The sequence below is a fragment of the Cryptococcus neoformans genome, assembly GCF_000091045.1.
Source record: "Cryptococcus neoformans var. neoformans JEC21 chromosome 8 sequence".
Taxonomy (NCBI): Eukaryota; Fungi; Basidiomycota; class Tremellomycetes; order Tremellales; family Cryptococcaceae; genus Cryptococcus; species Cryptococcus deneoformans.
Genome location: NC_006693.1, coordinates 202,428 through 229,111, shown reverse-complemented (window position 1 = coordinate 229,111; position 26,684 = coordinate 202,428). Strand labels below are relative to the sequence as shown.

Genomic DNA, 26,684 nt, shown 5'->3' with positions numbered 1-26,684 from the left:
GGCGTAGCCTTTCGAGTAGAAAAATGCATCGCTCCAAGCATCTTAGTCTTCTCTCCGAGCAACGTAGTTTTCTCTAACTCCCTAGCTCAGCCACCACCACCACATTGTCTAGACATTGTGTTTCTAACACGACTGAAGACAAACGACTGAGATACAGGAAACTAAAGTAGCATCAGGTGCTTTCCGACCCCTATGAGGACAGTGGCACCGCTACTTACAATACTGTAAGACATGATAGTCCTCACGTGGAGATTAGTTGCAGCTTTCCCGCTTCACCAACCAAGCAGTCTGAATCAAATATCATGTATTTCCATTGGAATCAAAGAAAAGAAGAGCTGTCCATATCAGGTCCAGCACTATGAAAAATCGTTTTGCCGATCAGACCAAGCTTGAATGCAGTTGTAAAGTTTGCAGTGAAGTCAGACCTCAGTTAGGTAAAGCAAAATCATTCATCAATCTCGTCGATTTTAAGCTTGCTCAGAGATAATCATTACTTAATGGGGTAGGATGCAATGAAGACGTCCTTCTCAACTGAATATATTGAACAAATGCCCATCATATGCTGCATACAATATTTTCTCACAAGGCCAAAACCGATGACACCAAAATCAAGCTCATACGTAATCTCAAGCACGACCTCCTCGTCGGTTCTACTTCAAAATAGGCTCTCCATTGTCATCGAAGTATACAGGATTGCCAGTGCGGAATGAATGAGTGAGCGCTGTGGCGATTTGCGCGGCCTCGAGGGCGTCGTGGGGGGGAGTGGGAACAGCTGCATGGGACCGTCAGTATTGAGGACACAAATAAAGCGAGTGACCTACGTGTGTCGTCCAAGATACAACTTGAGAAAGTTTGGACTTCTGTCTTAAAAGCCTCGAAAAATCGCTCATAATATGAGGGGCTATTTTGACAAGTTTTAGCATTGGAGCAATCTGAGGCCTGCGAGAATCAAGTAGACTCACTGAGACTCCGTTCGGACACCGTGTTCGTCGCGGATCTCGACGCGGGAGATGTTGGGAACCTGGACAAGCTCGTGTTAATAACCCTCTCGGTCCAGACGCAGGCTGAAACGACTTACAGCGTTGATCACGAACTTTCCCTTAGTCCCAAACACCTCACACACGACGTCGTGCCCGTGGATTGAAGTCCTGGAGAGATGAATGTTCAACTTTGAGCCATTTTCGAACTCAATTATGCCGAGAGCGTTGTCGCAATCCTCCATCTCTGCCAATTCGGGGTAAACAGTGTTCAGCCCCGTTGCGAAGACTTTGGAAACCTGCTTGGCAGGATTCTTGAGCCCATCTGTGTTGCCAACGTTCAAAAGGTATCGACCAATGTCGATGTCATGGATGCCGCAGTCCATGAAAATGCCGCCAGACTTCTTGGCGTAGTTCAAGAAGTAGCCAGTAGGGTCGTAAAGGTCGTTTGTGCAAGACTTGATAAGGTACGCTGAGCCGAGTTGTCCATCCTCAATCCGCTTAGCCGCTTCTTGGTAGGATGCGTCGACTAAGAATCGCGTACAATGTCAGTGGAATGCACAAATTGCATCTCGCCGAGTGGCACTCACATCTCCTCGAGAAAGCCACCATGACCTTGAGATCAGGACGCTTCTTTGCAGCTGCCACGACCGGCTTCGTAAGCTCGATATCCACCGAGATCGGCTTCTCAATAAGTGCGTGCTAAGAGTACGGTCACGTTAGTGGAAGTCAAGGCACGCTGACGCATAAGCGATTTGCTTACCTTGCCAGCCTCAATGACCTTGATGGCGTACTCGGCGTGGAAGGCGGTCTCAGTGGCAATCAGGATTCCCTCAATGTCGGGATCGTTGATCAACTCCTCAGAGGAACTGTACGTCCTGCGAGAATATGTCAGCCTCTCTCAACTGAAGAAAGACGCGAGAGTCTACTGACTTAACTGTGGAAGGCAAGTTGGCCTTGGCCCATTCCAGAGCCTCGGGGTATGGGTCGGAGACCGCCACAAGCTCGGCTCTAGGGGCGAACTCGGCGATCTGTAAGGCATTCACTTGGTCAGCAATTGCACAGGGCCTACAAGATGAAATTTATCGCACATTTCTGGCATGTCGTTTGCCCATTCGGCCCACGCCCATCACACCAATTCGGGCCTTCCTGTTAGACGATGGGATTTCAATTGTCATCGTGAGAGATTGTTGTTGAGTCTGATGGAACTTTTTTGAGATGATCGAAATGCTTGAAGTAACTAGTGCGATGATATGCTGTGCTGAGGATGTGGGAGAGCTAGAACGTCAGTCTGTATATGTAGTCGTTTCAACGATTCTTCCTTCCTACATAGGGGAATACCGAAGTCGCCGAGCTCTGCCCCGAACGAAAGAGAGCGAACGGTATGCGAATCGCACCAAAAAGTCACCGAACACTGCTCGCGTAAAACAGAAATCAAGCGGAGCCGATGTCCCGGTTACATATTGCGACCGAGCCCCGCAGTTGTTTGATAGGCCTGGGACGGACATCATCAGGACAATCCGGCGTTTTGACATGCAGGTCACCGGGTTAAAATCGAATGACGGAGCGAGTGCATTTTACTAGAGTGTATACGCTAGTTTTAAATATAAAATTAGTACGTTTCAACTATCAATTTTCTTAATTTTCCTTTTACCTTATTTCCTGTCGCGGCTTATCTTATTTTGATTCCGTTTCCTTATTTTGTATGGGGAAAATTAGCGGAGGCGGATTAGATTAGCAGCCTGCGAGGAGGTCGTTCTTACCTTATTCACGTCTGCTAAATCTAATTTCCACGCGATTTCCACGCGTTTCTCACATAGATGTCTGGAGAAAATCGAGACTTTCGGGTTTCGTCCGTCCTCGGCCCCGATGTGCCAGCAATGCACTCAAGCATATCTCAGAAACATGCATTTTGTCACCAGCTTATGACACTATAAGCCCTACCAATAATAAGCCCTGTAAAATCTCCGATCAAATACCAGGCCTGAGGGCGCCGCGACTCGAACGTGAATAGGAGTGAGGAGCACCTATCTAAGTCTTAGTTAGCTAATATATCGATCGGCCTCTTTTGAATTTAAAAGTCAAAAAACCAGAAACGGAGGCTTATCTTAGCTATGTAAATCAGGGGTCTTAACTTTTATATCTGAAACGGGCTAACTATGTTGAAACAAAACAATCATGTAGTAACCAACCACTTCACAACGTCACCGGCCAGCCAATTTCCTTTCAAACTCCGGCTCATTCCTGATTTATCGGCCAAAGTACTAAATATGAGTTATTCTAGGTTTGCACGAGTACAATAGCCAAGTATTGCTGGTGCAGAAGCTCGAGTAGTTGGCTACCACCTGGACGGTCTAAGCTGTATGTCCCATGGATCTGAGAACATCTCAACAAGACCACTCGGCCCCAGTACATGTGATTGATGAATGCATTTGATTCCTTTAATTATTGAGTACATCAACTGAGAATCGCCTTGCTCATGCGCTCCCATGACAAGACTGAAGCTTGTACAAGTTCGTCAGGGATTGAAAGGTCAGGCTTTTCCTGCTCCGCCACCTCGAAACACTCGTAGAACATCGGGCCTACGTGGAAATTGCGATGTTAGGACGTAATCGAGAAATGAAGACAGAAAAGATGGGGAAACTCACCGTTGAAACCTGTGCTTAGAATGGCTTTGACAATCTCGGCAGTCCTACCGGCTCCGAGACCCTTTTCACCCTGCACTAGTTTGCCCGTTCCCCTCCCAATGTGGGGGATGACCCTTGCACATCGACACCACGTGAATCCGGTTCGGTAACCGGGCCCTTGGTCGAGATGCCACTGATCGAAGGGGCTACCGCAGAGAAGAGCAGGTTGGGGCGCGAGGACGTCTGAGATTTCCACAAAAAAGATCTTGTCACCGGGCACTGAAGCAAGACGCTCAAGTAATGCTTGCACTGCCACCGGGGTGAATCCACGTCCAGAAGTAGGGTCGAAGCCGTAAGCGGGCGCCAACGCACATTGAGCAGTGTCGATACACAAACCGAGGCTGGGATGGTTCTATCCGAAAGCATGCATTAGACAACATCCGTCGGGTATACAAGACTCACCGCCGCCTGCACAATTGCCCATGTTGCCTCCCACTGGTTATTCTTCGGCGCAAAATTCCAGGATTCGTAGGCGACTTTGACACCCCGTGCTGCCGCTTGGTCGGCAATCCAAACTAGATCCTGCACGGTCTTCTCGAAAGGCGCGACTGCATCGTATTGATCGTTCACACCGATCTATGGAGATGTTAGTCAGCAGCACCAACCAGAAATGACGACATTGCGAGACCTTGACCTACCTGGCAGAACTCGAGGCCTAAGCGGGAACACAATTCCAGCCAGTGAACAGCTTTCTCCCGCCCTCGGATCTCCCTCTTGCTCCCCGCTGGCCAGCTGTCAACTTGTCCAAGGCATTGCAAGGACCACATTTTCACCCCGTGCTTGGTGGCCAAAGCCTTGGCCTCGGGTGCGTGCCGATAAAGCGCCTCCCACGCCTCTTCTTCCCCAGCTTCGGCCTCGGCGTCTCCATAGGTTTCGGGATCGACGTTGGGCCTGAGACGGCGACAATATAAGCTAAAACCAAACTCTGGGATTTGGCGATGCAGAATACTCACACGGAGTTAGGCTCCTTCTGCCTGACCCATTTGAAGTATTCCGCAAACGAGAACTCGGTATGCTTCCATCCTCCTTTCTGCAGAGCTTCGAACTTGCGTTCAAGCGTATGATTTGGGTGTGATCCAAGACACTGGATGCAGTTCCCGATCGGAATCGTCGCCAGTCGTTCGGCGGTGACTTGTACCGGTGTCATGTTCGATTTAATGGGAAAGATGATAGAATAAGGAAGACAATGTGGAGAACTGGTGAAATCACTAAGACAAAGTGCAGATTGCAAGAGTGATTTTTGTCCGTCGAGGTAAATACATAGTCACTGCCTTTTTCAAGATAAATGGGATCCTGCTTGCGGCGAAATCAACTTGGTAGAACGTACCGAGCACAGCCAGCGTGCCGAGGCGAGGTCAACGACTCGGCCCGAATGTTCTCCAGCACAGGTCACAGATGTGATCCTGCGTTCGGTTAATTTATGCCAAAAAAGACGACCGAGCAAATAGAGCTTCGGTGGATTTAGTAGGATCACCTTGCAGGTTGTAGCACTAGGTTTGGTACCGTCGTTGAATATTACGTAAGAAGTACTAGGAGTAACGAGTAAGGAGGATTGAATCTAGTTGAATTGTAATTCAGTTAGGAGATTACATCTCGGATCAAAACTTCAATAGGGTATCATACATAGCAAGCCATAGACTACGGCCCATACTACTATGCAGTGTATACCGGTCTATTATACCTATCTACCACCACATACTGTACCTACAACAGCTTTGGGCATAATCCCGATAGCCGGCGGAGTTCTCGTCGTGGTCGGTGCTAATCCATCCTTGACTCGCATCACAGTCCAATGCACTTGTATGCGAGAGGCTCGCATTTCCGATCTCTTCTTACTCCATCGGCTTTTCGTTTGGATGGGGGCCATAATTCCACATCCATCGAATTCCCACCCAGTTGCATAGCACTTGGTCCAACAAAATCTCTTTAACTGAGCTGTATAGATAATACACTTACAAGTCGTCTGTCAGCCCGATGGCCTTGGGATGGTGGCTGAAAATACCACACCGTTCAGCATCCCATACGAAGTAAAATGTCCCGTCTACAGCTCGTAAAACACGCAGCTTATGATCAGAGGCTTACCGGCTGCTGTATGGTCAGAATACCCTACTTTTCTGCCTTTTGGGCCGCAAGATCAGTACAAGTCGAGCTACCGTCGTTGGCGGTTGTTGAAAGTGTAGAATGACAAATGGCATACTGGTGCTTATGTAAACAACTAACTACACGGTGTAGCTGAGTACAAGCCTTTTTCTGAACGCCATTCTATTAAATTTTGGGTGCGTACGGGGGGCGATTGCCACCCACCCATGGACCAGCCAGTCCACACATTTCCGGCACGAGCTCCGATACTTTTGTCGCTCCCGCATTTCGCATAGTATTGGTGATCTCTTCTTGCAAGACTTCATCGGCAATGACGACATTAGCTTCTGAGACCGTGGGCCCTTCGATGCCATTCAAAGTTACTCACTCTCGCAGACTCGTTCAACACCTTCTTGCCCATGAGTACCGTTGGCGTACAGGAAAGGGCGACCAACTCCTACGGCTTTCGCCCCGAGCGCAAGGGCCTTCACGACGTCTGCACCAGTACGGACGCCGCCGTCAATTAACACGTCTATCTGGTTGAACAGTTCTGGACGATGACATCGCAATTCGTATAATATATCGATGGGCGCTGGTGCACTGCGCAGGACGTCAGGGATACTCAATAAAATCGAATGAGGGCAACTTACTAGTCACACGATCTCCCTCCGTGATTTGACTACAGCGCAATTAGCCGTGATCATACGATAGGAAGTATAGATAAGACACCAACAATCAAGACCCCTTCAGCACCGGCCTTGACGCACAACTCAATGTCTTCGACGCTTTGAACCCCCTTGACGATAATGGGAACACTAATGTATTTCTGTAGGGTATCAGCCTCGGATCCGCCAGACTGACAAGAGCCTAACTTACCCTGATGAAGGCGATGTCCTCCCACGACAGGTCCCGATCTTGATATCCTCCAATTGCTTCACTCACGCCCAGCGGTGCTCTGGACTTCTTTTCACTACCCGCTGTATCCTGTATGGGGGGCTAAAGAGTAGGATTCAGCTCCAAACAAACCCAGGAAGTGACAGTCCACTCACATTGACCGTATTCTTTGCCCGCGTATCCATGGTTCGTTTGCTCTGCCAAGGCACGTCCACGGTAAACATGACTGCCGCGGGCTTCAGCTTTTCCACTTTTTGGAGAAGAACCTCAGACGCTTTGCGATCTTTATTGAGATAAATCTGGCATGGTTATCAGCTTCTGTGGGGGGCGTAGCAAGAGAACTTGCCTGATAGATGACCTTCTGTCCTTCCTCCCTCGCTTCCATGATCTCGTCCAAACCACAGCTTGCGTTCGCCGAGATGGCCTGGACAATTCCCGCTCTTCCAGCGCCGCGTGTAAGGTTCACTTCTCCAAGTGGGTGACCCAGTTTGGCCATGGCGGCCGGGGAGATGAATATTGGCGTTTCCGTGTCTATGCCGAGGAAAGAAGTTTTGGTATCACCTTGAGCGACTTTGCGCAGGATGCGTGGTCGAAGCCAGTAGCGCCTGAAAGCATCCGTATTTTCGTGGAATGCTGTGATACGTCAATTTATGCAAGCGTGCACGCAGGCGACAGAGATATCCTCACTGTTTTCAGAGTCCGCTGTGGAATAGCTTATGAGCCAGCAATCTCAAAAGAATGGCGCATTCTCAACTCACCAGCGCTACGGTAATACGCCCAGGCAGTCCCCGATAGAACCTGTTGCCCCCAGTCCTCAAAGTCTTGCAGTAATAGCATGGTATCTACCGGAGGAAGGGACTTCCGAGCTTCCTTTATGCGCTTGTCCTCCTCCGTCTCAACCTCCTCCAACTCAGGGACGCTTAATGGATCAATAGGACCAAGGCGCTGAGACTCGTCAAGGATGTCAAGGGCATCGGGAGGGTGTAGCGGCTTAAAAATGCGTCTAACAATGAGGTCAGGTTAGGACGATGTCAGATGTGGGATGAGCACTCTTGGTCACGCACGTTGCGTCTTTCCCAGCATTTCGCAGGATAACCTCTGCCCCGCCAGGGTGCTGGCTGAGGAATTCGGTCACATCATACACCATACCCTAATACTCTGTCAGTGTCCGCCCTCCTCGAGTATATTGTGCGTATGAAATCTCTTCTCACGTCGATGATCACCCAGCAGTCGTCCCTTGTCGCGTGTTTCTGTACCTCATCGTACGATATGAGCTCCTGGCCGCCCGCCAGCACAGTCCTTTTCGGCTGATCGGGGTTGCGCGTCTCATCCTCCAGTAATGTCAGATTTCCGAATCCTGCAGAGAAAACAAGCGTCTGTTGGAGGTGATAAAATATGTCATCAGAACCGTCTCTTGCAACGAAACGTTACTTACAAGGCCGGACACCGCCACAGCTGTCGTTCCTGCCAGGACCCAAGACCGTTTTGCATGTGCATGGGTGCTATACGCTTTGTGAGAGGGTCGCAAAGAGCGGAGAAGGGTGCGGCGGAAAGCATGCAGTCCAGATTGCATGATTGGTGGATGATACTTGTGAAATGGATAGATTTGCTGAAACGAAAATCGAGCGCATCCCGAAGCTGGTCGCTACAAATAGCGACAAAAAGTCAGCTTTGCTCAAAATCAGTATGCAATGGAAGTTCTCTCATTCGATAATGGGTAACTGTGTTGGTGTTGGTATTAACAGCACCCGACGGGCACTGCCGAGTGACGATGTGATTTCTCTGCTAAACTGCAAATAAAAACCTCCCGACCGCACTCTGCGGCATCTACCGGACCGAGGCCCCCCGGCGGGGATGTAGGATTAGGTGTGCGGCGTTCCGTGCCCTCGTCGACACTGCTAGCATACGGCTTATTATCCGTTGCAGTCACGACTGTCATTATCCCAAACTCTCACCACCACCCGATGTTGCAGCTCTGGTTACAATGAGGGCACACTTACAAAGGCTCGTTTCGAGAAGGCCAACGCTATCTAGACCATGGACGCTGTCCAGGTCACTGACGGGTTTCCCGCCTGCCGTCGGCCCATCTCCACAGGCGGCAGTACGGGTCCAGTCTAGGAGCAGGCTAATGGACCCATTCTCGCCGGAGGAACTGAATCGGTTCACCCAGATATGTGAGCGGGCAACACGACTCTTGTGAACTACTATCGCTGACTGAGTGGCACCAGGTGGTCAGGTAACTGAACAATCCGACTATCCTTTGTCCAGCGAGATCGCCCACAACGCCGTGGTGTACTCCGGTGATCAACTTCGAAAATTCATTACCAATGGCAGTCAGTCGAGAGACGACATCATGGCGGAGATACATAAATGTTTGGCGACCGGACCCGGTGTTCTAGTGATACGGAAATTCGTGAAAGACACCGATCTCATACAAAGAACGAACAGTGTGTTGAGCAAGATCATCGAGCGGGAGCGCGAGGGAGCAAAAGGGGATCACTTTTCCGCAGCGGGGAACAATGACCGAATTTGGAATTCCTTCCAAAAGCACGCAATCGCAGATCCAAGGAGTTTTGTAGAGTATTACTCGAATGTACTCTTGTAAGTTCGCTCTTCGTTGACTCTGGCTGATACGACAGAGATATGGTTTCGGAGGCATGGCTTGGTCCCGGGTACCAACTCACTGCGCAAGTCAACGTCGTACGTCCTGGGGGTAAAGCACAGGAGCCGCACCGAGACTATCGTGAGAACTCTCTGCCCATCCAAGATCTGGAACTGATCCTTTGAAGACCTCGGGTTTCAATCCGAACGAACGGCTTCCAGGTTTCCTATTGTCTCCCAGATTGCCTCAGCAATGCTCACATTGCAGGGGGCCGTGGCCCACACACCAATGCCTCTGGCTTCTGGCCCCACACAGCTCCTACCATTCTCTCAGCAATTTGATCATGGCTATATAGCCTACCGCCAACCCGAATTTGTCGACTTTTTCCACAAGCATATGGTGCAGACCGCGCTCGACATTGGTGATGCCGTATTTTTCAATCCGGCGCTCTTCCATGCCGCAGGGGATAACAAAACGAAAGATCTGCACAGAATAGGTAATTTGTTGCAAGTCTCGGCCTGTTGGTCGAAACCCATGGAAACAGTTGATCGCAATGCCATCATCCGCGCCACGTGGTCAGATGTCAAAGACTATATCGCCAACACACAAGGCGGTATCGATTCTCCATCTTCGCAGGCATTACTGAAAGCCATCTGCGACGCGTACTCATTCCCCACCAATTTGGACAAGGATCCTCCCCCGGCCGATAGTGTACGTTTCCGACTTGGTCACATTTGCAAAGACGAAACTGATGATTTGGCAGCACTGTCCCGAGACCCAGCTCGATCGAGTTACGCGAGGCGTTGCCGAGAAGTGGTCCGACGACAGCTTGAATCAAGCTCTGGACGAATTGGCGGCCAAGCGTGCGGCTTAGGGTGTGAACTTGGGGTACGGTCGATTGTAATTATGTATCACTGTATAAGTGTGAGAGCTCATAGCATGCAACGCCCAATGACTACTGAAGAGATGGTCGATGTTACCCATATCACTAAAGATTGTCATGAGTCGTATGAAACGACCCCAATACTATGGCGAAACCGGTCGGAAAAATAATATCTCATGGTTTTCGCATCGGTTTTCGCATTTTTTTAACGCAAGCCTCTTTTCAATCAAGGCTGTTTTCAACGCTTGATCTGACGCTATTATTATTTGTTGCATGTAAAATGTAACCCAAAGTAGATGTATCTGACATTTTCCTGGTACGTGGACTATTTAATGCAAGTTACACTAAAGCATTCCTATGCACCCGGGTGCATTGGTCAAAGTTACATCCCCAGAAGGCCAAAACATTGATCGCCATCGGTCGACGAACGTTATCAGACCGTCCAGCTCTGCGCTCGATCCAGCAAAGAGGATGTTACTGTGTAGGACGTCCAAGGTAATATCGGTCTTCATACTATCCATTCATATATAATCCAATCATGAGACCTTGATGTCTTCTATTCCCCGACAAAATGAGTCTTATTCCATTGACGAACGAACAGTTCAAAGGTAGCGGTGATCTGAGGGTGAAGCAGAAATGTAGGCACCGAAGATGGATAATAGGGATTTCAGGGTCCAGAAAGCCTTGTTCGGCCCATTACTCAGATAAGAATGGGCACAAAACTTGCGCCATTGTAGGTCCTGTCAGACCTTTCCGAAAGTTGGTTATTACAAAAATTGATCGAGAAAAAGAGAAAAACAAGTGCAGGAAGGGGGAAATGCGGGATTGATGTTCCGATCAGTTTGCCATGCTAAACAGATGTCAAAGTGATCTGCCAGGTTAAATTTCGTTAGTGAAGGACACAGCTCTCAGCTCCATGCCCATACGGCTAAGAGGATGCCTGCATCGTGCAAAGAGATAACTCAATTGTATTAAGACAAGTTGACTTGACAAGACTGTTCTCAATCCCATGACGGTCTGGCAGAGCGTATTTTATGGAACTGTAGCACACATATGGCCAATGGTCACAAGCTTGCATCTCACTGTTACAATCACGCCTACATGTTACAATTATCGTTTACCAATTGATTTTCTCCGGGAAGAACTTGGCGATAAGACCCTCGTAGTAGGGACGAAGTGCGACAGGGTCTGGCAGAGAGTCGGACTTGGAGTACAAGTCGTAGGGGTTGAAAGCGAGAACATCCTTCAATGCCTCCTTATCGGCCTCGTTTTCAAGGTAAGTGTAGGCACGCTCGCGGTGCCAGGGGTAGAAAGAGTGGTATCGGATCATGTGGAGCGCAGCCTTAGGGAGGGATGACTGCTCCTTGCAAACCATGTACTGTGAAAGGCGTCAACATATAGCGGATGGATTCACGAATGACAAGAAACTCACAAGATACTCGTCGTGACCCCAGCTGATCATGACGTTGTCAAGACCGCAGTTGGGCTTGTACATACCGTACTTGGTCGAGTAGACCGGGTGGTTGACATCAGGGTTGGCGCCAAAAGTGTCCGAATAGACGATCTTCTCGGTCGGAATTTCGCAGCCCACAACGAAGGTGTCTCCAACGACATCCTGCAATAAAGTAAGCGTCGAAGCATTGCGATGCATTGCTGCCGCGGTTGGAGAAATCACACATACCCATTGGCCGTCACTTCCGAAAAAGTAGAGTAGCTTGCCGAGGTCGTGGACCAAACCGGTAACCTGCATCCATTCCGGCTTGCCGTCCTTCCTCATGGCCTCAGCGGTTTGTAAAAGGTGCTGAATTTGGGTGGCGCTAGTGTCGGGGTCACTTGCGTCGACAAGGGTGTTTAAGAGCTCCATTGCTTCCCAAACGCCCATTGTAGCGCGGGGCTTTTCGAAAGCCTTGCGACGGGCCTCGATGTTGAACTCAACGGTTTGCTTGGTGTGTTGCTCGCTACGCGGCATGTTAGTAGGCCGCCGAGAGATAATCGAACCAAGCTCCACAACTCACATGTAGAACCTACGGGAACTCTCATTGGAGTCAACAAATTGGCGGAAGGTCTCCTTTTCCTTTTCAGAGTCGAACTTGGACTCCTCGTATGCATTGTCTTTGTGTTGAGCCTTGAGCTTGGCGACGTTGATATCATCAACGGCGTCAGAAATGGTGTCGAACTTGGTGCCGGCGGGGTCTATGGATGGAGTCAGCCATGCTTTCCAAGTAGCCGTGGCAGCACTAACCGTCGGAGCGAACGAATTCCTGAACAGCAACGGGCATTTTGGTGGTGGTTGTAGATTGAACTTGTGTGTAAGTCAGAGTAGAGTCAGAGTAGAGTTGATTTGATTACTTTGCCGCTCCTCTCGACCACAGCGAGCATTGCTCTTTAATACCTTTGGGAGGATCCAAACTCCATGATGCCACGGGGAGTTAACATCGGTTGAATAACAGGTTTTAGCGATCTTCGGACGGTTTACCGTGAGGTAAAGAAAAACCGACCGAAGCGTGCACAGGAGGTGATTTCGTGTTCAGAGGATAATCATAATCATGTCCGTAATGGGGACCGGACGGGGCCGAGGAGCGAAATAGTGCTCGGTTGTTTATTATCCTCTCGTTGATTCGTTGATTTGTCGGTGCGACTTGCCTCGTCGTCGGTCTGTTTCTGCTGCTATATGCACGATAATTAATCTGATCAATAAACACAGGTCTATTACAAGTCTGTGGTTACGTAAGTGTCATTAAAATTCCCCGACGGGCCCGACTCGGACTGGGACACAGATTATCTAAGCCCAGAGCCTCGCCGTCACTACGCCCAAACCCGGGATGGATCCGTCAGTCGGAGATCATAGCGCATTGACAAACGAAGTCAGTGGCGTGCATAGGCATGGGAGACGGCCACATCAATGACAATAGGGAAGCTCACGGTGCGATTTTTTTTCTAATCGATTTTTAGAAAAACCGGCGATTTAGCTGTGAGTGGCCCAGGTGACGTTAATAATTTCAAACCGATTTCTGGACCTCGGAGTTAGGTAAATCTCCGTCTACAAAGAGATGACCAGAGGTTCAAATCTCCAGAAAAAGCGAGAAGTTCCATGTCATGACATCAGGCAAAAATCGATAGAAAATCGATGGTTAATTAAGCGCCAAAAATCGACGATTTTTGGAAAAATCGGCGATTTTCGAAAAAAAATCGCATCGTGAGCTTCCCTAATGCAATCTTCGTTCCGCTCCTCAGCCTGTAGACCACGCTGAGAGGTTCAGTAGTCAGATAGCATGAACATTGCATGACGAGTAGAAATCGCCCAGTTGCCTTTCGAAGATGCGCAAAGATGCTGCCTCTCGAAGTCGCCGGCAACCAATGTCATATAGTAATAGACCTCAGCGCATTTCTGGATGCAAGAACGGAAGTCTTTCCTCTGTTTGCGTGGGTTATAAAGGGGTGCACTGTTTGATAGAGGACGTCTATATGCACTTCTCAAATCACAGATGCGTCGCGGTAACCGATGGTGAAAAGGAAGGCGACTGCGTGTTGCCCAATGCCGAAGCTCTCAATCAGCAAGCAGGCCGATAGTCAATATGCGCCTCAAGCTCCGAGATCAACCTCCATACTTCCAGTACCTGCAGCAAGACGTGCATGAAAACATACATATCTAGCAGATTTGAAGCAAAAGGAAAAGATTTATGTGAACTAGTTTTGTATATAATGAATGAAATGTGAAATACATGCATGTTGTAATAAGAAGTAATTAATGAGAGGTGAGCAAACCAAACTCAATTATATAGCTTTTTCATGTCAAATGGGAATTGCAATTTGTATGTGAGAGGAGGTACATATATGACGGTCCGGTAGCTGTCGTCGGCCGCTTCAAAAGTTTTTTCTATGCTGATGATGGAATACATGATCCGACCAATTATTTGACACCAAAATCCTTGCGCTATCTACATTAACAGTGATCATTGCTCAGTCATGTACAACCTCAACCTATCTGCATCCACGCGTACGTCTTCGTGTGGGCGATTGCCGTGGAAGGTGTGGGGACGAGCAGGGTGAAGTTCGTTGTTGAATGATGCATCCTAAGCTATCCTCCATAATTAAAAGTCCATCTGCATGACCTTCGACCTTGATGATAATTATATGTACATGTAGCCCCAAGCCAGCACTATCCAGCGGTGGTACTCTATGCATTGGATTCTACTCCATGCAAGAGTAATAAAACAAAACATCTAATCGACGATTAGTAAAACTAATCCCTTATTAATGAGCACGCTTCTTGATTAGCCATATTTATTACGGAACCATTTCATAAGTGGGTGCTCGAAGTGATGTGACATGGCCGTAGTAGGGCCATTTGCATTATTACGTATTGTCTGCTGCTGAATTCGCTGCCATCATATCTTATCTGTGCATCTGATATCCTATATTTTCGCATGCTATACCTCTCATCTCATAAACAAACCTCCATTGCTCAATTTCCCTCAGCCTTGATAAAATCGCTCAGCTCCACCATGCAGCATCGAAGAATATCCTCAGCTGAACATCCTCCACTCGAACAGAATTCCACTTTGACCGTCGGCTTCGACCGAAAATGTGCACGCCATTTCGAGCACGAATGTCGAGCTCAAGAGTCATAAATCCTTCTTTCTCTCATTCTATACCTCTCTGGTAACGAGAGTCGGATTTCCGTTCCCAGCATTCAGCACATGTCGCAGTCGACGCATTGTAATACTGCAATCGGCTTACCTAACGCATATTCTTGTCGTTCAGACATATATAGCCCAATTTCCAGCATGTTGCGCAACCAAAGCAACCAAACCCTCATTCTTCCCAACTTCGTATTGTCACAAATCTCAATTGCGAACCTTATTAAGACATTAAGATGACTGCAGTTCAAGCTCCAGTATCCGCCCTTCACGATAGCTTCAATTCTCTCACTATCGACTCTGGCCTTCCCGGCGGCCCTAGAACTGTCACCAAGCGTCAGCTCACAGAGGAGGAGAAACAGGTAAGTCCTTCTCTTTCACTTTATCCGTACGTATCCTGTTTTTGGTTAACCAATAGTCCTTTGACACAGGCAAAGATCTACGGCACTTCTTACGAGCCCTCTATCGAGTGGTGGACTGCTAACAACAAGTCATACATCAAGCCCGCCGATGATCCTTTGCCTGATGGTTTCCCCGAGCAGGATAACTCCTCTAGCGCTTGGGATGGCAAGATCTTGATCAACCAACGTACGTTGTCCCATCTGTCCTTCGCTTTGCTTCTTTAATTACTCTGACTGACTTGCAACTACTAGCTGAGAAATGGCTGTATCGCTTCACCGCCGACGACATCGCCCTCCTCGAAACCGCCTACCAGCACTTTGTCTCTCTTTCCCTCACCAAGAACGACATCTCCCGCGAGACATTCCCCATCCCCACCGATTCTACTCTCTACAAGGAACTCCGCAAGTCTGAATACGAGATCAATAATGGTGTAGGCTTGAGAGTCCTTAGAGGTTTGCCTGTCGACGACTGGGAGAGAGAGAAGCAGCTTATCATTTTTGCTGGTGTTTCTGCTTATGTTGGGGAAAGAAGGATCAAGCAGGGTATTCAGAACGTCGTTCATCTTCGGTAAGTAACCCTTCTTAAAACGTTGCGCGTCACAAGGCTAGCTTGTGCTGACTCTTGAGTAGTGACATTACTACTCTTGACGTAGACAAGCGACCCGCTATCAGTACGTATCCCTCCCTTTACCCCCATCCGTCCGATTAACCTTTTCTTTTCTCGATTAGCCGTCAAGGGTCAAACCAGCGGTAACCAAGGTATATATCTTTCATCCCTTTTTTTCTTCCCCCTCCTGATCTTCCATTGACTTATCTTCCTCTGCAGTTTTCCATAACGATGGTAGTGTCGGTATTGTTGGCCTTATTACCGTCGGCGTTGCCGAGACTGGTGGTCTTTCCCAGCTTTCCTCGGTCGCCAACACCTACAACCAGCTCGCCCGCACTCGTCGAGATATCATCCGTGAGCTCGCCAAAGGCGACTGGGTTACCAAGCAGTTCCCCGAAGGTACGCCATCCTATCCCATCACATCTCTAATTCTTCGACCTTGCCTTTTACTAACATTAACACTTCGCACTGGGTATAGGCAAACCCCTTTTCTTCGCGCACGAGAACCGAGTCATCTCATCGTACTCCCGTCGTCCCTTCTTCGGTTTTTACGAAGCCGACCCCGACGTTCCCACTCTTACCAAGGAAAAGCACCTCGCGCTCGACGCTGTCCATTTCACCGCGGAGAAGTATAGTTTGGATTTGGATCTCCAGAAGGGCGACCTTGAATACTTTAACAACTTAACTGTGTACCATGGTACGTCTCCCTTCCTGTGGTTTTACATCCTGTCCTTCTCATCTCCTTTATTTGTTTGGCACTTTCATTAGCCTTCGGGCGAGCATACGTCACCATTGCGTTCCCCTTCTCCCGTCTCTTTTCCTTTTGACAGCAAGGTTCCGCGCTGACTCTTTTCCAGCCCGGACCGCCTCCACAGACAGCGACAAAAATGCCCGTCACCTCATTCGCATCTGGCTCGAAAACAAGGACCAACCCCTGCCTGCCCAACTCCGCACTCTGTATGCCAAGATTAACGCTGGACAAGGTAAGACTTGGCCCTTGGAAGCTTGGGACACCAACCCCTACTTACCCACCGAGTCTGCGGAGGAGGAAAAGAAGGAGGGAGAGGGAGCTTCCTATGATTGATACCATGGAGAGAAGTATTCCTACTATTCTGACTATGCCCCTTCTGCGAATGTCGCGTTGTTCAAAGCTTGATTTCGGGTGTTTTACATTGGTTGCCTTAGTTGTAGATTAAAAGAAGACGTGCGAATGCATGCTTCTTGTGTGTCGAATGTACCATTCTGCCATGTTCCTTGGCACTGTTTGATTTGTAGTCGGTCAATTCAAATTGAGAGATTAATGACGGTGAACGACCCATACAACGATGAGCGGAAGATGGCTGCTTTTTATAGGTTCCTCCGCTTCAGGTAAGGCGAAAGTCCTCTAGTCTACGACCGAACCTACCCCAGGAAAACGCTTTCTGCCGCGCTTTTAAACAAGCTCTTCTCCTGAATTTTCAACCCTCGTCGAATATATCCACTTGCCTTCCAAATTCACAATCCAGTGTCTTCCCACCATCTCCTCACACACATAGTAATGCATAATGAAATATTTTAAATGTCGTCAATGTGGTCAAAGCAGGTCAACACCAATATGACAGTTTACGTAATTTACAATTCAAATTGCTTCCGCTGGCGGTTCCTTGTCCTTCTGCCACATCTCGCTGCTGTCGTGATTGTCGCTGGCTTCGTAGATCCAACTTTCCCCTTCACAACCTGTCCTTCTCTTCCCCAAAAAACATCTACTACTCCTTATCCTCCCGTCACCATGGACCCGACCAAAGCCCAGACCACAGCGACTTTTGCCCACCTCAAAGCTCAGAAAGCAAACAAGGTTCGTTCCCATTTTACCCCGTTCTCGCTGACATCCGAGCTTCATCATGCATGGCATGGTCGCTGACTTCGTGGTATTCAATAGCAATGCTTTGACTGTCACGCTAAAAATCCGACTTGGTCATCCGTCACATTTGGTATCTATCTCTGTCTCGACTGTTCCTCGGTCCATCGTAACCTGGGAGTCCACATCTCCTTCGTACGCTCCACCAATCTTGACTCTTGGTCTATTCAACAACTTCGCACATTGAAGGTTGGAGGTAACGCCAGCTGTGCGGAGTTCTTCAACAAAAATGGGGGAGGTAATCTACTGGCTCCGCAGAGCACGGATGCGAGGGCAAGATATACGAGCAGGATCGCCAGTTTGTATAAGGAGGAACTTGCGAAGAGGACTCAAGATGATGCTGCGCGGTACGTAACATATTTTTACCTCGCCATATCACCCGACACATGACTGTATTCCCTTTTTGTGACGTGACTGACTTTATTTCACTTGCAGATACCCACATGGCATTCACATCGACGGCCTCGAGCTCACCCCGCTCGCGTCTCCCGCAAAGGCTGCCGCCACAGACGACGACTTCTTTTCATCATGGGATAAGCCAACATCTAAGCCTGCTACCCCTGCCGCCTCTGCCCAAGCTGCCACTGTCCCCTCTATCGGACTTACCCGTGCTCCCGCTCCTCGCACGGTAACCTCCTCATCCCTCCGATCTTCCACTACCTCCGCCCCTTCCTCTCGCCCTGCGTCCGCCTCTCGTCTTTCTTCTTCCACAACCACAACCACCGGTGCCGCCCCGAAGGTTAGCAAGCTCGGTGCCAGTAAGCTCGGCGCTAAGAAGGCTGCTGCCCCTATTGACTTCGAAGAGGCTCAGCGTAAGGCTCTCGAGGAAGAGGAGCGGGCCAAGCAGCTTTCAGCCGAGAATAAGAAGAAGGAGGAAGAAGCTGCCAAAGCCGCCAGGGAGAGAGAGGCAGAGGAGGCGAAGAAGGCTAAAGCTGCTGCCGCTGCTGCTGCTAGTGCCAATGCCAGTGTAGGAAGTAGCAGATCGGGTACACCAGCGAACGGGGCTGCAAAAAAGAGTGTGGTTAACTCAGCGCCTGTGCCCGGCAGGCTGGGTTTCGGTCAGACGGTCGGCGTGGCTGCTCCTGCCCAGTCTAAGACGTGAGTCCAGCATCTCTGAGCCCAATTCAATCAACCATAGGCTAACGGGATCTTGCATAGTCGTGCTGCTGTAGCCGACGACGTCCGCACTGCCCGAGACAAGTTTGGCAACCAAAAAGGTAAGCCCTTTTTCCTGTTCACTTTCACCTTCTTTCGCCTACAATCAGTGTGCCTAACTTCCTTGTTCTCCAGGCATCTCTTCCGATATGTACTTCGGCCGAGGCACATACGACCCCAGCGCCGCCGCCGAGGCTCAAACCCGTCTTCGCGATTTCCAAGGTGCCACTGCCATTTCCTCCAACGCTTACTTTGGCCGTGAGGAAGAGAACGAAGAGGAAGGTGGTTTGGGTGGAGACGGCGGAATGGGAGGTGACGACGCCATTGCAGGACTTGAGAGGGGAATTCGAGATATGGCAGAGAGAGTTTTGGCCAATCCTGAGGTGCAGCAGTTTGGAGATCAGATCAGAGCTGGTGCGTTGAAGGTGAGTTTTGAATCTCTGCTTTTGTGTTGTGTCTTCTGGTAGCGCGATGGGACGCTAATGTGAGATGTAGCTTTCCGATTACCTGGCTTCTTTCGAGGGACGTTAAACAGTATCTACTTCACACGTTCATCTCCCTTTCTTGTTTCATTTTCCAACACCTTTACACTTCTTACCTTTACCGATTTGCGATTAGAAGATGATTTGCCTCTTATGTCGTTTTCCTTATACCCAGAGCGTGTGCAGATGCAGGTCTGTTGTGACATACAATTCTCAAAGGTTCTTCAATTTCCTTTCACTCGCAAAGGTCACATAGTCATCATCTTGCATATGGGTACCGCCGATTACTCGCGACATCACTAGTGCTTCGCTATCGACATAATTATTTTCGAGTAGATTGGACAAAGTAAGTACGCCGAAACATTTGCTACAGTTCTTGAAAGGAAGCAACACATTAGTACAATAAAATTAGTCCTTCGGGTCCCAGTGACCGAGACGTCAGTAGCTCTTCCGCCCACCTCTCAACTTTCGATTTCCTTTTTCGTAGCCTGTGGCTCCACTCGCGTTGCCCGAATTCGTCGTGACGTTCTCCAGAGATGGTCGCGCCCTCATAGCACCCTTGTTACGAGCATAAGTCTTAGTAACTTGCGAGGGGGGCGGCGGGGCCAATTGGTGCAGGTTGGGTTGAGGTTGAGACGTCGGGGGATCGATAGGGTCGTCGGCATCCTCGGGTTGCGAGTCTGGAGAAGGGCTGGAGTGCTCAATGATCTCGGCGAAGCGCGTCTTTAATTCGGTCAGCAGCCTTCACTTGCCACTTCCGAGAACTTATGCCAATGATTCACCTTCTTCTGGAGCTTCGCGGGTCCCTGTGTTAATGACGGGTGATTCAACAGGGCCTCATCTACGTTGGCAAAAATTTCATCGATCATGACTTCGTGTCCAAATGACTCTTCGCTATCGTCCACGTCCTGGGAGTCGAGTAAACGGCGTTTCTTGCTGTTAGCAGCTGTAGAATTGGAGTTGGCTGTTGGTGCGAGGTTGACGGCTGATTCAACAGATGGCTTGTGCGAAACGGCGATAGCAGCAAGGGGAGAGGAAGCTGACTTTGCCGAGGGCCTATTGGGTGAGTCTGACGAGGAATGAACAGTCTGTTGGATGCATTTAGCGTCAACCCTGTCGGATGGAAGCTCACAATGTGGGAAGCAGCCGTGCTAGAGGTAGGGGGATTGCTGAGTGGTGAGGACAACAAAGACGCCGCTTCATGGGTGATCCGCTAAAAATGACTATTGAGCTATCAAGAGATGTACGGCATATACCAACTTACACTGAGCGCGCTAGGAGTAGTAAGGTTGCTGGTCATTCTGCCATGCGAGAGCGCGGATATTTGGGCTTCGAGCTTTTTGCACCTTGATTCGAGCTAAAGAGGCCATCAGGTAAAAGCTCCTTTCAATAGCAGACCATTCAATAAAAGACATGATACCTTCCTCACGGCGTTACCTAAAAAATTGGTCAGCGTAGGTCGAGGAAAGACGTAGCGGGTTGACCCACTCTTCTCGTCCAGCTCCTGTCGGCAGATAGCTTGCTCACCACGCCGTATTTGCTGGGTGATCTTCTGGACCAATACGACCTCTTCAGCGTTCTGAGAAGCGGACTTAGTGTATATACAACTAGTACACCCGCGTACTCACAAGCTCATCCCTCTCCCATCGCTCAACAAGCTCCTTCCCACTCTGCCCTCGCCCCACAATCTCAATTTTCAACCTTCCATTTTCCTCTGTTATTTGATCTATGGTGAGACGAAGCCGTCTAATATCGTTATTGATGTCTTCGATCGTCGAATGAGACTCGTTAAGGGATTTCTGCAAGTCTTGAATACGCGATTGCTTATGAATGACCTACAAAGATAATCAACATCAATGGACGCATATACAGCCGTTATGGAGCTCTACCTCAGCCTTTGCCCGTTCGAGCTCCAGAATATTACCTTGCGTCGACTGCAGTTCCTCGAGCTTAATTTGAAGGCGCTTAAAATGGTCATCGAACTTCTGTTTGACAAGCGATTAGAGCATAAAGCAGGAAGTCATAGGTATACACAGCAAGCTTACCATCGCACTTTCGCTCTTCTGCGATCGAGATTCGAGTTGCTTAATGAGACTCTTAACTTGGTCTTCTAGGATATGACCTTGTTTTCGAGCGTCTTGCAACGATGCCTATTAACGGCTTGATCAGAGTCGGTGGATGCGATGGATTTAGCGAACAAACCTGGGCGCCCTGGAGCTGAAGCTGGGACTCCTTTGTCGACTGCGTCAGGCCGGTGATTTTATCTTTCAAAGTCTGTTTGTTTATCAGCTCGACGGAAGAGCACTCGCTTTAAACAGTAACATACCTGCTCTCTGGCTCTCGTCTCATCAAGCGACCTAATCAACTTATCTCGCTCAGTCACAGCAACCTTCAACTCCTTCTCAAGACTATGTATCCTCGCTTGACCCTCCGAGCTACGTGCAACGAGGTCAGCCTTGAGATCCGTTTCAGTCTGGACAGCACGTTGAGCAAATAAATGGGCGTCGGCTTTGATAGAAGATAGTGATTTCTCGAGACTTAGTAGACATTAGCCATTTGTGCAATGGGTGGTGATAGATCAGTAGAATACTAACTTCGAAACATGAGTATCCGCTAACTCCAGTTTATGTTTCCACTCCCTTTCAACCGTCTCAGTTTTCGCTACACCCTTCTGCAGAGCTTCTTTATGCTTCCTCTCGAGCTCCTGCACCATGTCTTTGAGATTTTTCGCTTCACAACCCAAGGCGTGGTAATAGTTCGCAGCTTCTCGCAGTTGGCTATCGAGGTTATCTCTCACAAATCTGATTTCTTGAGATTCTTGCCGAAGGGCTACGTTCCTACATTTCAATCAGCTGACATCGAGCTGCAATTGCTTCTATTGCGCAAAAGATAGGCTTACTCCTTTTCTTTTTCAGAAAGTTCCTCGTAAAGCTCTTTTTGAGCCAGTAAAGCGGCTTCCAAGGCTTGTGAATTGGTTGAAGCGGACGCTTTAACCCTTCGGCCTAACTTCAGCTTCTAATTCTAAAGGCTGAGCGCCGCAACTTACTGGATCATATCACCCATCATGCGCTCAAGATTGGGGGCAAGTGTTTCCTCAAACGTCTTAAGCTTATCCTGAAGCTCCGAGCTAACACATCCAACGTAAGCTATAGAAGACATGAAGATGTCATGAGTATGTCAAGCAACTCACGCCTGATTCCTCGCGAAACTGAGCTCTTCGTTCTTGGCTTTCATTTCGTCTTCCAGATGAGCATTGAGGCTTTTGGCTAGAAACAATACTCAGGGACAGGTCATCATTATAGAAAACAAGCCACATACTATTTTGAAGTTCTTCGACAGCATTACTGTTTGCTGTGAGGTCTTCTTTAACGCTTTGCAATGCAGTTCGGATATTTGCCAAGGTGGATGAATGTACCTCGAGATCTTTGTTATTCAGTAAGCAGTCGTCTGAAAGCCCACACAGTAACCACCGACTAACTCACCTTCTTTGGTTTTCGTCATACTTTCTTCTCGAAAGGCGATGAACTCTTTTGAAAGACTGGCGAGCGCTTCAGAGTAGGTGTGACTCTGTTCGTCGTAGCCATCTTTGAGTTCCTTCAACGCTTGATTTTTAGACATCTCTCTACGTGCAGTAATTAGCAAATCTAAGAGCTCCAAATGGTCCTAGGTTTACTTTTGCTTGATGGTGTCCCTCCATTTTTTAGCGTTGCCGATACTAGTCTTCCAGATTTGCTCGCTTTGTTTGTAAATATCTTCTAGACGTTTCGTCTCTTGGGCGAGGTCATCGTTTAAGGATTGTTTGGCCCCAATCAGCTCCTGCAAACGAAACATTTCGTCTTTCTACGGCACAGGGTCAGCCAAAAAGGGGATATAATGAAATAAAAATGGATTGAATGTACCAAGTTATCGATTTCTCCATTCTTCGTCTGCAGCATCATCAAAAGCATTTGTTCGGATCCGCCCCCCTTCTCCAACTCAACTCTCAGATCGGCCGTTGTTTTTGGCAATGTAGATCTACCTTGATCGACGTCATTGTCCTTTTTTTGTTGCTGTTTTGTCAGTGGCGGAACCGAAGGTTTGAACATGGCCGTTGCACAGCCAGATATGTCATGGTTGGATACACCTTCTAAAAAGCTCATCGAACGAGGAACTGGCTTAGGATTGGACAAGGAACAGAAAGTGGACGAAGGAGGCGGTCGATCGGGAGTTTTATAAGAACTATGTTTAGTGTGACAATGTCGTTGAGCAGGAGGGAGGGAAGGACCATGACCCAGCAGCTCCGAAGAGTTGTGAGCGTCGCGTCGAAACGATGGTAAGCCGCTGTCAGCTATTTGGGATGGAAGAGACTCGGGATAAAGGGCTTCATGGGACTCGTCTTGGTATAGGTCATGGCGGGAGGTGGCCTTTATGTCTTGTCCATTGTTTTCGTGGGAAGGGTGGCTTTGCTGCCCAGTTGCTACTTCCGTGCGTTCTTCTCTGCGACCCATATTGTATGCGTTTCTCCGATCCTCTTCCATCTCGTCCTGTCTAATAGTCGACTCATAAGTCTCTCGCTTCTCCACCTCCAACGTTCCGTCTTCATTATCTTGTTCATAAGTCTGCCCATCCTCGACTTCCATGGTGACTTCCTTATCCTCTTCCCGCGCTTCTCGGTGAAATAGTTCCTCGTCTTTGGCCCTATCTTTCATTGGCGGCTCCGCCCATCCACGACTATGTCTATGTGGATTCTCGGTCGCCATCGTCACTTTATGGGTATTCGCACCGCTCATGATCTGGTTCCCCTGCTTCGCTGGGTTAGGAGTGGAAAAAGGTAAAGATAGGGAGGAATATGATTGGTGTTCGGGAGCAAGGTTTGTTTGAGCTGGACTAAAGCCTTTTGAGGCAAACGGTGTTCGGGATGAAGTAGGAGTTTGGAAAGGGGCGGATTCGGTAGGTAGTAACCGCCTTCCTGGTCCACCAAAAGGCAGTTGAGGTGTAGAGGCCTTGCCCTTTACATTCGGCGTCTCTGGAGCGGTAGCTGAGGGTGACTTTGAGGCCACGACCCCATCAGCGGAGGCCGCAGTAACTGCCCCCGTCGAAACTGAGGACGGTGAATGGGAATTTTCAGGTAAGATGCTTTGTGAGAGAGGATGGGCGTTCTGGAAACGAAAGGAGGGGAACATCCCATGAGGCCTTGCTGCAATCGTTGCCGCAGATGACGACGAGTCAGACCCAGTATTTCTGCCTGGAAGACGGGTGTAATTGTTGCTAGCCGCATTTGAGTTGGAAGGAAGGAAGGGCTTCATAGATCGTATGGATTCAAATGAATTTTTGGGAGCACAGTCAGGCTTGGCGAAGGAGAAACCGATGTCTTCCAAGTCAGGATCCATCTTATAAAGGGATTAAGGCAGCAATTCTAAATTCCTGGGGTTTCCTGAGTAACCCAGAGTTAGCGACAACCACGAGAATTGGCAGGTGGGGATGAACAGACAGGGTAAACATGAGCCCAACAAGCTCAATTGAAAAGCAACAGGAAGGTTCTAAGACAGGGAGGCTACAACCTACTTATTTGGATGTCCGTGCCCTTATACAGAAGGTGCTTAATAATGACTGTAACGATTGCCGACTTAGGGCGGCCTATCGGAACGGAAAGTCAGACTGAGCTTCATAAGGGTGTAGAATGGCAGAAGAATATCGATGTCGGAAAGCAAACGATTCTACTCACAAGTGATTTCTTCAACTGGTTATAATCCGATCTAAATTGAACTATATACGATCTCGCTTCGAGGCGCTCATCAGCTGTGCAATACGACGTGACCAATGTTGAGTAGGTAAGTAAAAGAACAAAGGTTACGACATCCAAGTTCACCCGAGGATTTTTCGATATGGGTGGCAAATCCATTAGACTTGCCTTCCTTGCTCCCCGCATTATACCAAGATGACGAATGAAGAAGACGTACTCAAGACTGTTAAGTCGAACTCCACAATTAACAAGTCTTGTCTTCCAGGCTTCCTTCGAGCTCTCAGAAAGACGTATGGAGTATAGTTTGGAAGTACGAAGGAAGGGATAATCCATGGAGAAGATGGAAAGAAGGTTGAGAAAGTGATGCAACAACGAAGGAAGGAGGATGGATGGATGGATGGATGAATGAAAGGCAAACGCGGTTGACGCAATCTTTGACGGACGCACGGACCGACCGTCGGGCAAAAAGTGGAGGGTGGTAACTACGAGTACTACTGCAGAAGGTAGTACGCCAGCAGCTTCTGACACCAGGTTCCGACACTTAAAAATACAGTACAATCAAAAGGCTCGGTTTTATCCGACGCTCGGCCAGCCTTAAAACTTTGGAGCAAACTTTTCAAATGTAACATTGCATTTGTTTCCGATGAATAGCATACCAGACAGATCAGTTTAGGCATTCAGGCTCTCCAAATGCGTGGCAAGTGAGTAGAGGAGTTTATAGACGCTTCGGGTTGAAGTAGCATAACTCATACCCTGAGCCATTATTGAACGACAGGAGAAAATCAATTATAACTTTAATTTGTGTGGATCTTTGGACTCAAACTCACCAAGCAGCGTTCTAAGGAGAGCGAGAGCGAACATAAGACTAAGAGGAGAGACCGAACAGAGCAGGGTAATTAAGTCCTAACTCTAAAGGGACGAGGGAGGCAAATCGGATATGATATCACCGCAAGCCATTTGTACTGGCTGGGCTCTGTACTAGTGGAGGACGCATGCTTAGTAGTGTATGCAAGATAATAAGTAAGGGATTCGATCGACAATCGGGCACATCAGATCTGGAGCTATTGATACATGCCGCCAAATTACGGCACATAGTCTGAAGCTAGATGAGCCTATCTTGCACTCGTTTGTTGGAGGGTTGTGGTGGTGGCGGTTACGGGTCAACGAAGGAAAAGGTTATGAATGGTGAGAACAGTAGTCAGATTAGATTCGTTACGTAAGGAATAAGGACCCTCCCTTCCTCGTCGTCGGTCTTCTCGCGGTCCCCTTGCGCTATGTATAACAGTATGTAATGCCCCTAGAGGCAGTGTAGTTAACGTTTGCATATACGTGCAGAAAACTTTGCTACATATCGAGAAGTTTGCTCCAAAAACAATGGAAGACATGATTGGCAGCGCGTCGGATATAACCGAGACTTTTTGATGTACTTTATATTAATTAGTACAGGTGTCAGACACTGGTGACGAGCTATCGACGACGGCTTATCATGGTTAATGGTACGTACTCGGATTCACAACAAAAGGACGAGGCAAAATGTTCCCAGATCTGAAAGTAGCTTACCGCTTCATATCCTCAGTTTTATTGCCGCAAGTTCGAAACGCTTTGGTGACTAATGGATATTTAATGTCCCGAAAATCAGGTTCGGCTATAGGGCGATA

The 26,684-nt window shown here is 48.6% G+C and overlaps 8 protein-coding genes across 8 annotated transcripts; 3 read left to right on the top strand and 5 right to left on the bottom strand.

The window, feature by feature from the left end:
* Positions 1–476: 476 nt before the first annotated feature.
* CNH03130 (conserved hypothetical protein) lies at positions 477–2,375 on the bottom strand. Its single transcript, XM_572482.2, has 8 exons — positions 2,069–2,375; positions 1,911–2,008; positions 1,741–1,855; positions 1,568–1,679; positions 1,079–1,506; positions 963–1,021; positions 822–901; positions 477–772 (listed from the first exon to the last, which is right to left on the bottom strand). Exons 1-8 carry the CDS (start codon positions 2,153–2,155, stop codon positions 651–653), a joined length of 1,101 nt encoding a protein of 366 aa, XP_572482.1. The 5' UTR covers positions 2,156–2,375; the 3' UTR covers positions 477–650.
* Positions 2,376–3,389: 1,014 nt separating this feature from the next.
* CNH03140 (expressed protein) lies at positions 3,390–5,105 on the bottom strand. Its single transcript, XM_572483.2, has 6 exons — positions 4,992–5,105; positions 4,618–4,935; positions 4,303–4,555; positions 4,067–4,240; positions 3,626–4,016; positions 3,390–3,559 (listed from the first exon to the last, which is right to left on the bottom strand). The coding sequence occupies exons 2-6, from the start codon at positions 4,809–4,811 to the stop codon at positions 3,435–3,437; spliced, it is 1,137 nt and encodes a 378-aa protein (XP_572483.1). The 5' UTR covers positions 4,812–4,935; positions 4,992–5,105; the 3' UTR covers positions 3,390–3,434.
* A 179-nt stretch (positions 5,106–5,284) lies between these two features.
* CNH03150 (L-mandelate dehydrogenase, putative) lies at positions 5,285–8,380 on the bottom strand. Its single transcript, XM_572484.2, has 12 exons — positions 8,073–8,380; positions 7,849–8,013; positions 7,702–7,787; positions 7,396–7,640; positions 7,325–7,339; positions 6,984–7,270; positions 6,793–6,936; positions 6,620–6,739; positions 6,477–6,569; positions 6,394–6,422; positions 6,132–6,343; positions 5,285–6,063 (listed from the first exon to the last, which is right to left on the bottom strand). The coding sequence occupies exons 1-12, from the start codon at positions 8,208–8,210 to the stop codon at positions 5,930–5,932; spliced, it is 1,668 nt and encodes a 555-aa protein (XP_572484.1). The 5' UTR covers positions 8,211–8,380; the 3' UTR covers positions 5,285–5,929.
* Positions 8,381–8,547: 167 nt separating this feature from the next.
* Positions 8,548–10,219, top strand: CNH03160 (conserved hypothetical protein). The gene is made up of 5 exons (XM_572485.2): positions 8,548–8,811; positions 8,866–9,238; positions 9,277–9,380; positions 9,427–9,950; positions 10,003–10,219. Exons 1-5 carry the CDS (start codon positions 8,622–8,624, stop codon positions 10,111–10,113), a joined length of 1,302 nt encoding a protein of 433 aa, XP_572485.1. The 5' UTR covers positions 8,548–8,621; the 3' UTR covers positions 10,114–10,219.
* A 914-nt stretch (positions 10,220–11,133) lies between these two features.
* CNH03170 (Inositol oxygenase, putative) lies at positions 11,134–12,776 on the bottom strand. Its single transcript, XM_572486.2, has 5 exons — positions 12,365–12,776; positions 12,138–12,315; positions 11,804–12,080; positions 11,555–11,737; positions 11,134–11,500 (listed from the first exon to the last, which is right to left on the bottom strand). The coding sequence occupies exons 1-5, from the start codon at positions 12,399–12,401 to the stop codon at positions 11,240–11,242; spliced, it is 936 nt and encodes a 311-aa protein (XP_572486.1). The 5' UTR covers positions 12,402–12,776; the 3' UTR covers positions 11,134–11,239.
* Positions 12,777–14,563: 1,787 nt separating this feature from the next.
* Positions 14,564–17,017, top strand: CNH03180 (conserved hypothetical protein). Its single transcript, XM_024657726.1, has 8 exons — positions 14,564–15,124; positions 15,194–15,350; positions 15,416–15,731; positions 15,794–15,834; positions 15,893–15,922; positions 15,990–16,169; positions 16,249–16,467; positions 16,628–17,017. The coding sequence occupies exons 1-8, from the start codon at positions 14,999–15,001 to the stop codon at positions 16,852–16,854; spliced, it is 1,296 nt and encodes a 431-aa protein (XP_024513396.1). The 5' UTR covers positions 14,564–14,998; the 3' UTR covers positions 16,855–17,017.
* A 446-nt stretch (positions 17,018–17,463) lies between these two features.
* Positions 17,464–19,525, top strand: CNH03190 (ARF GTPase activator, putative). The gene is made up of 6 exons (XM_572488.2): positions 17,464–17,604; positions 17,689–18,014; positions 18,103–18,765; positions 18,826–18,884; positions 18,958–19,247; positions 19,318–19,525. The coding sequence occupies exons 1-6, from the start codon at positions 17,539–17,541 to the stop codon at positions 19,351–19,353; spliced, it is 1,440 nt and encodes a 479-aa protein (XP_572488.2). The 5' UTR covers positions 17,464–17,538; the 3' UTR covers positions 19,354–19,525.
* A 29-nt stretch (positions 19,526–19,554) lies between these two features.
* CNH03200 (expressed protein) lies at positions 19,555–25,479 on the bottom strand. Its single transcript, XM_024657727.1, has 22 exons — positions 25,244–25,479; positions 25,009–25,064; positions 24,849–24,920; positions 23,204–24,717; positions 22,978–23,144; positions 22,787–22,926; positions 22,623–22,727; positions 22,495–22,570; positions 22,351–22,431; positions 22,204–22,299; positions 21,899–22,141; positions 21,631–21,841; positions 21,507–21,578; positions 21,350–21,454; positions 21,194–21,289; positions 20,933–21,139; positions 20,793–20,883; positions 20,725–20,741; positions 20,569–20,661; positions 20,437–20,517; positions 20,087–20,392; positions 19,555–20,027 (listed from the first exon to the last, which is right to left on the bottom strand). Exons 4-22 carry the CDS (start codon positions 24,671–24,673, stop codon positions 19,743–19,745), a joined length of 3,942 nt encoding a protein of 1,313 aa, XP_024513397.1. The 5' UTR covers positions 24,674–24,717; positions 24,849–24,920; positions 25,009–25,064; positions 25,244–25,479; the 3' UTR covers positions 19,555–19,742.
* Between the last annotated feature and the right edge of the window lie 1,205 nt (positions 25,480–26,684).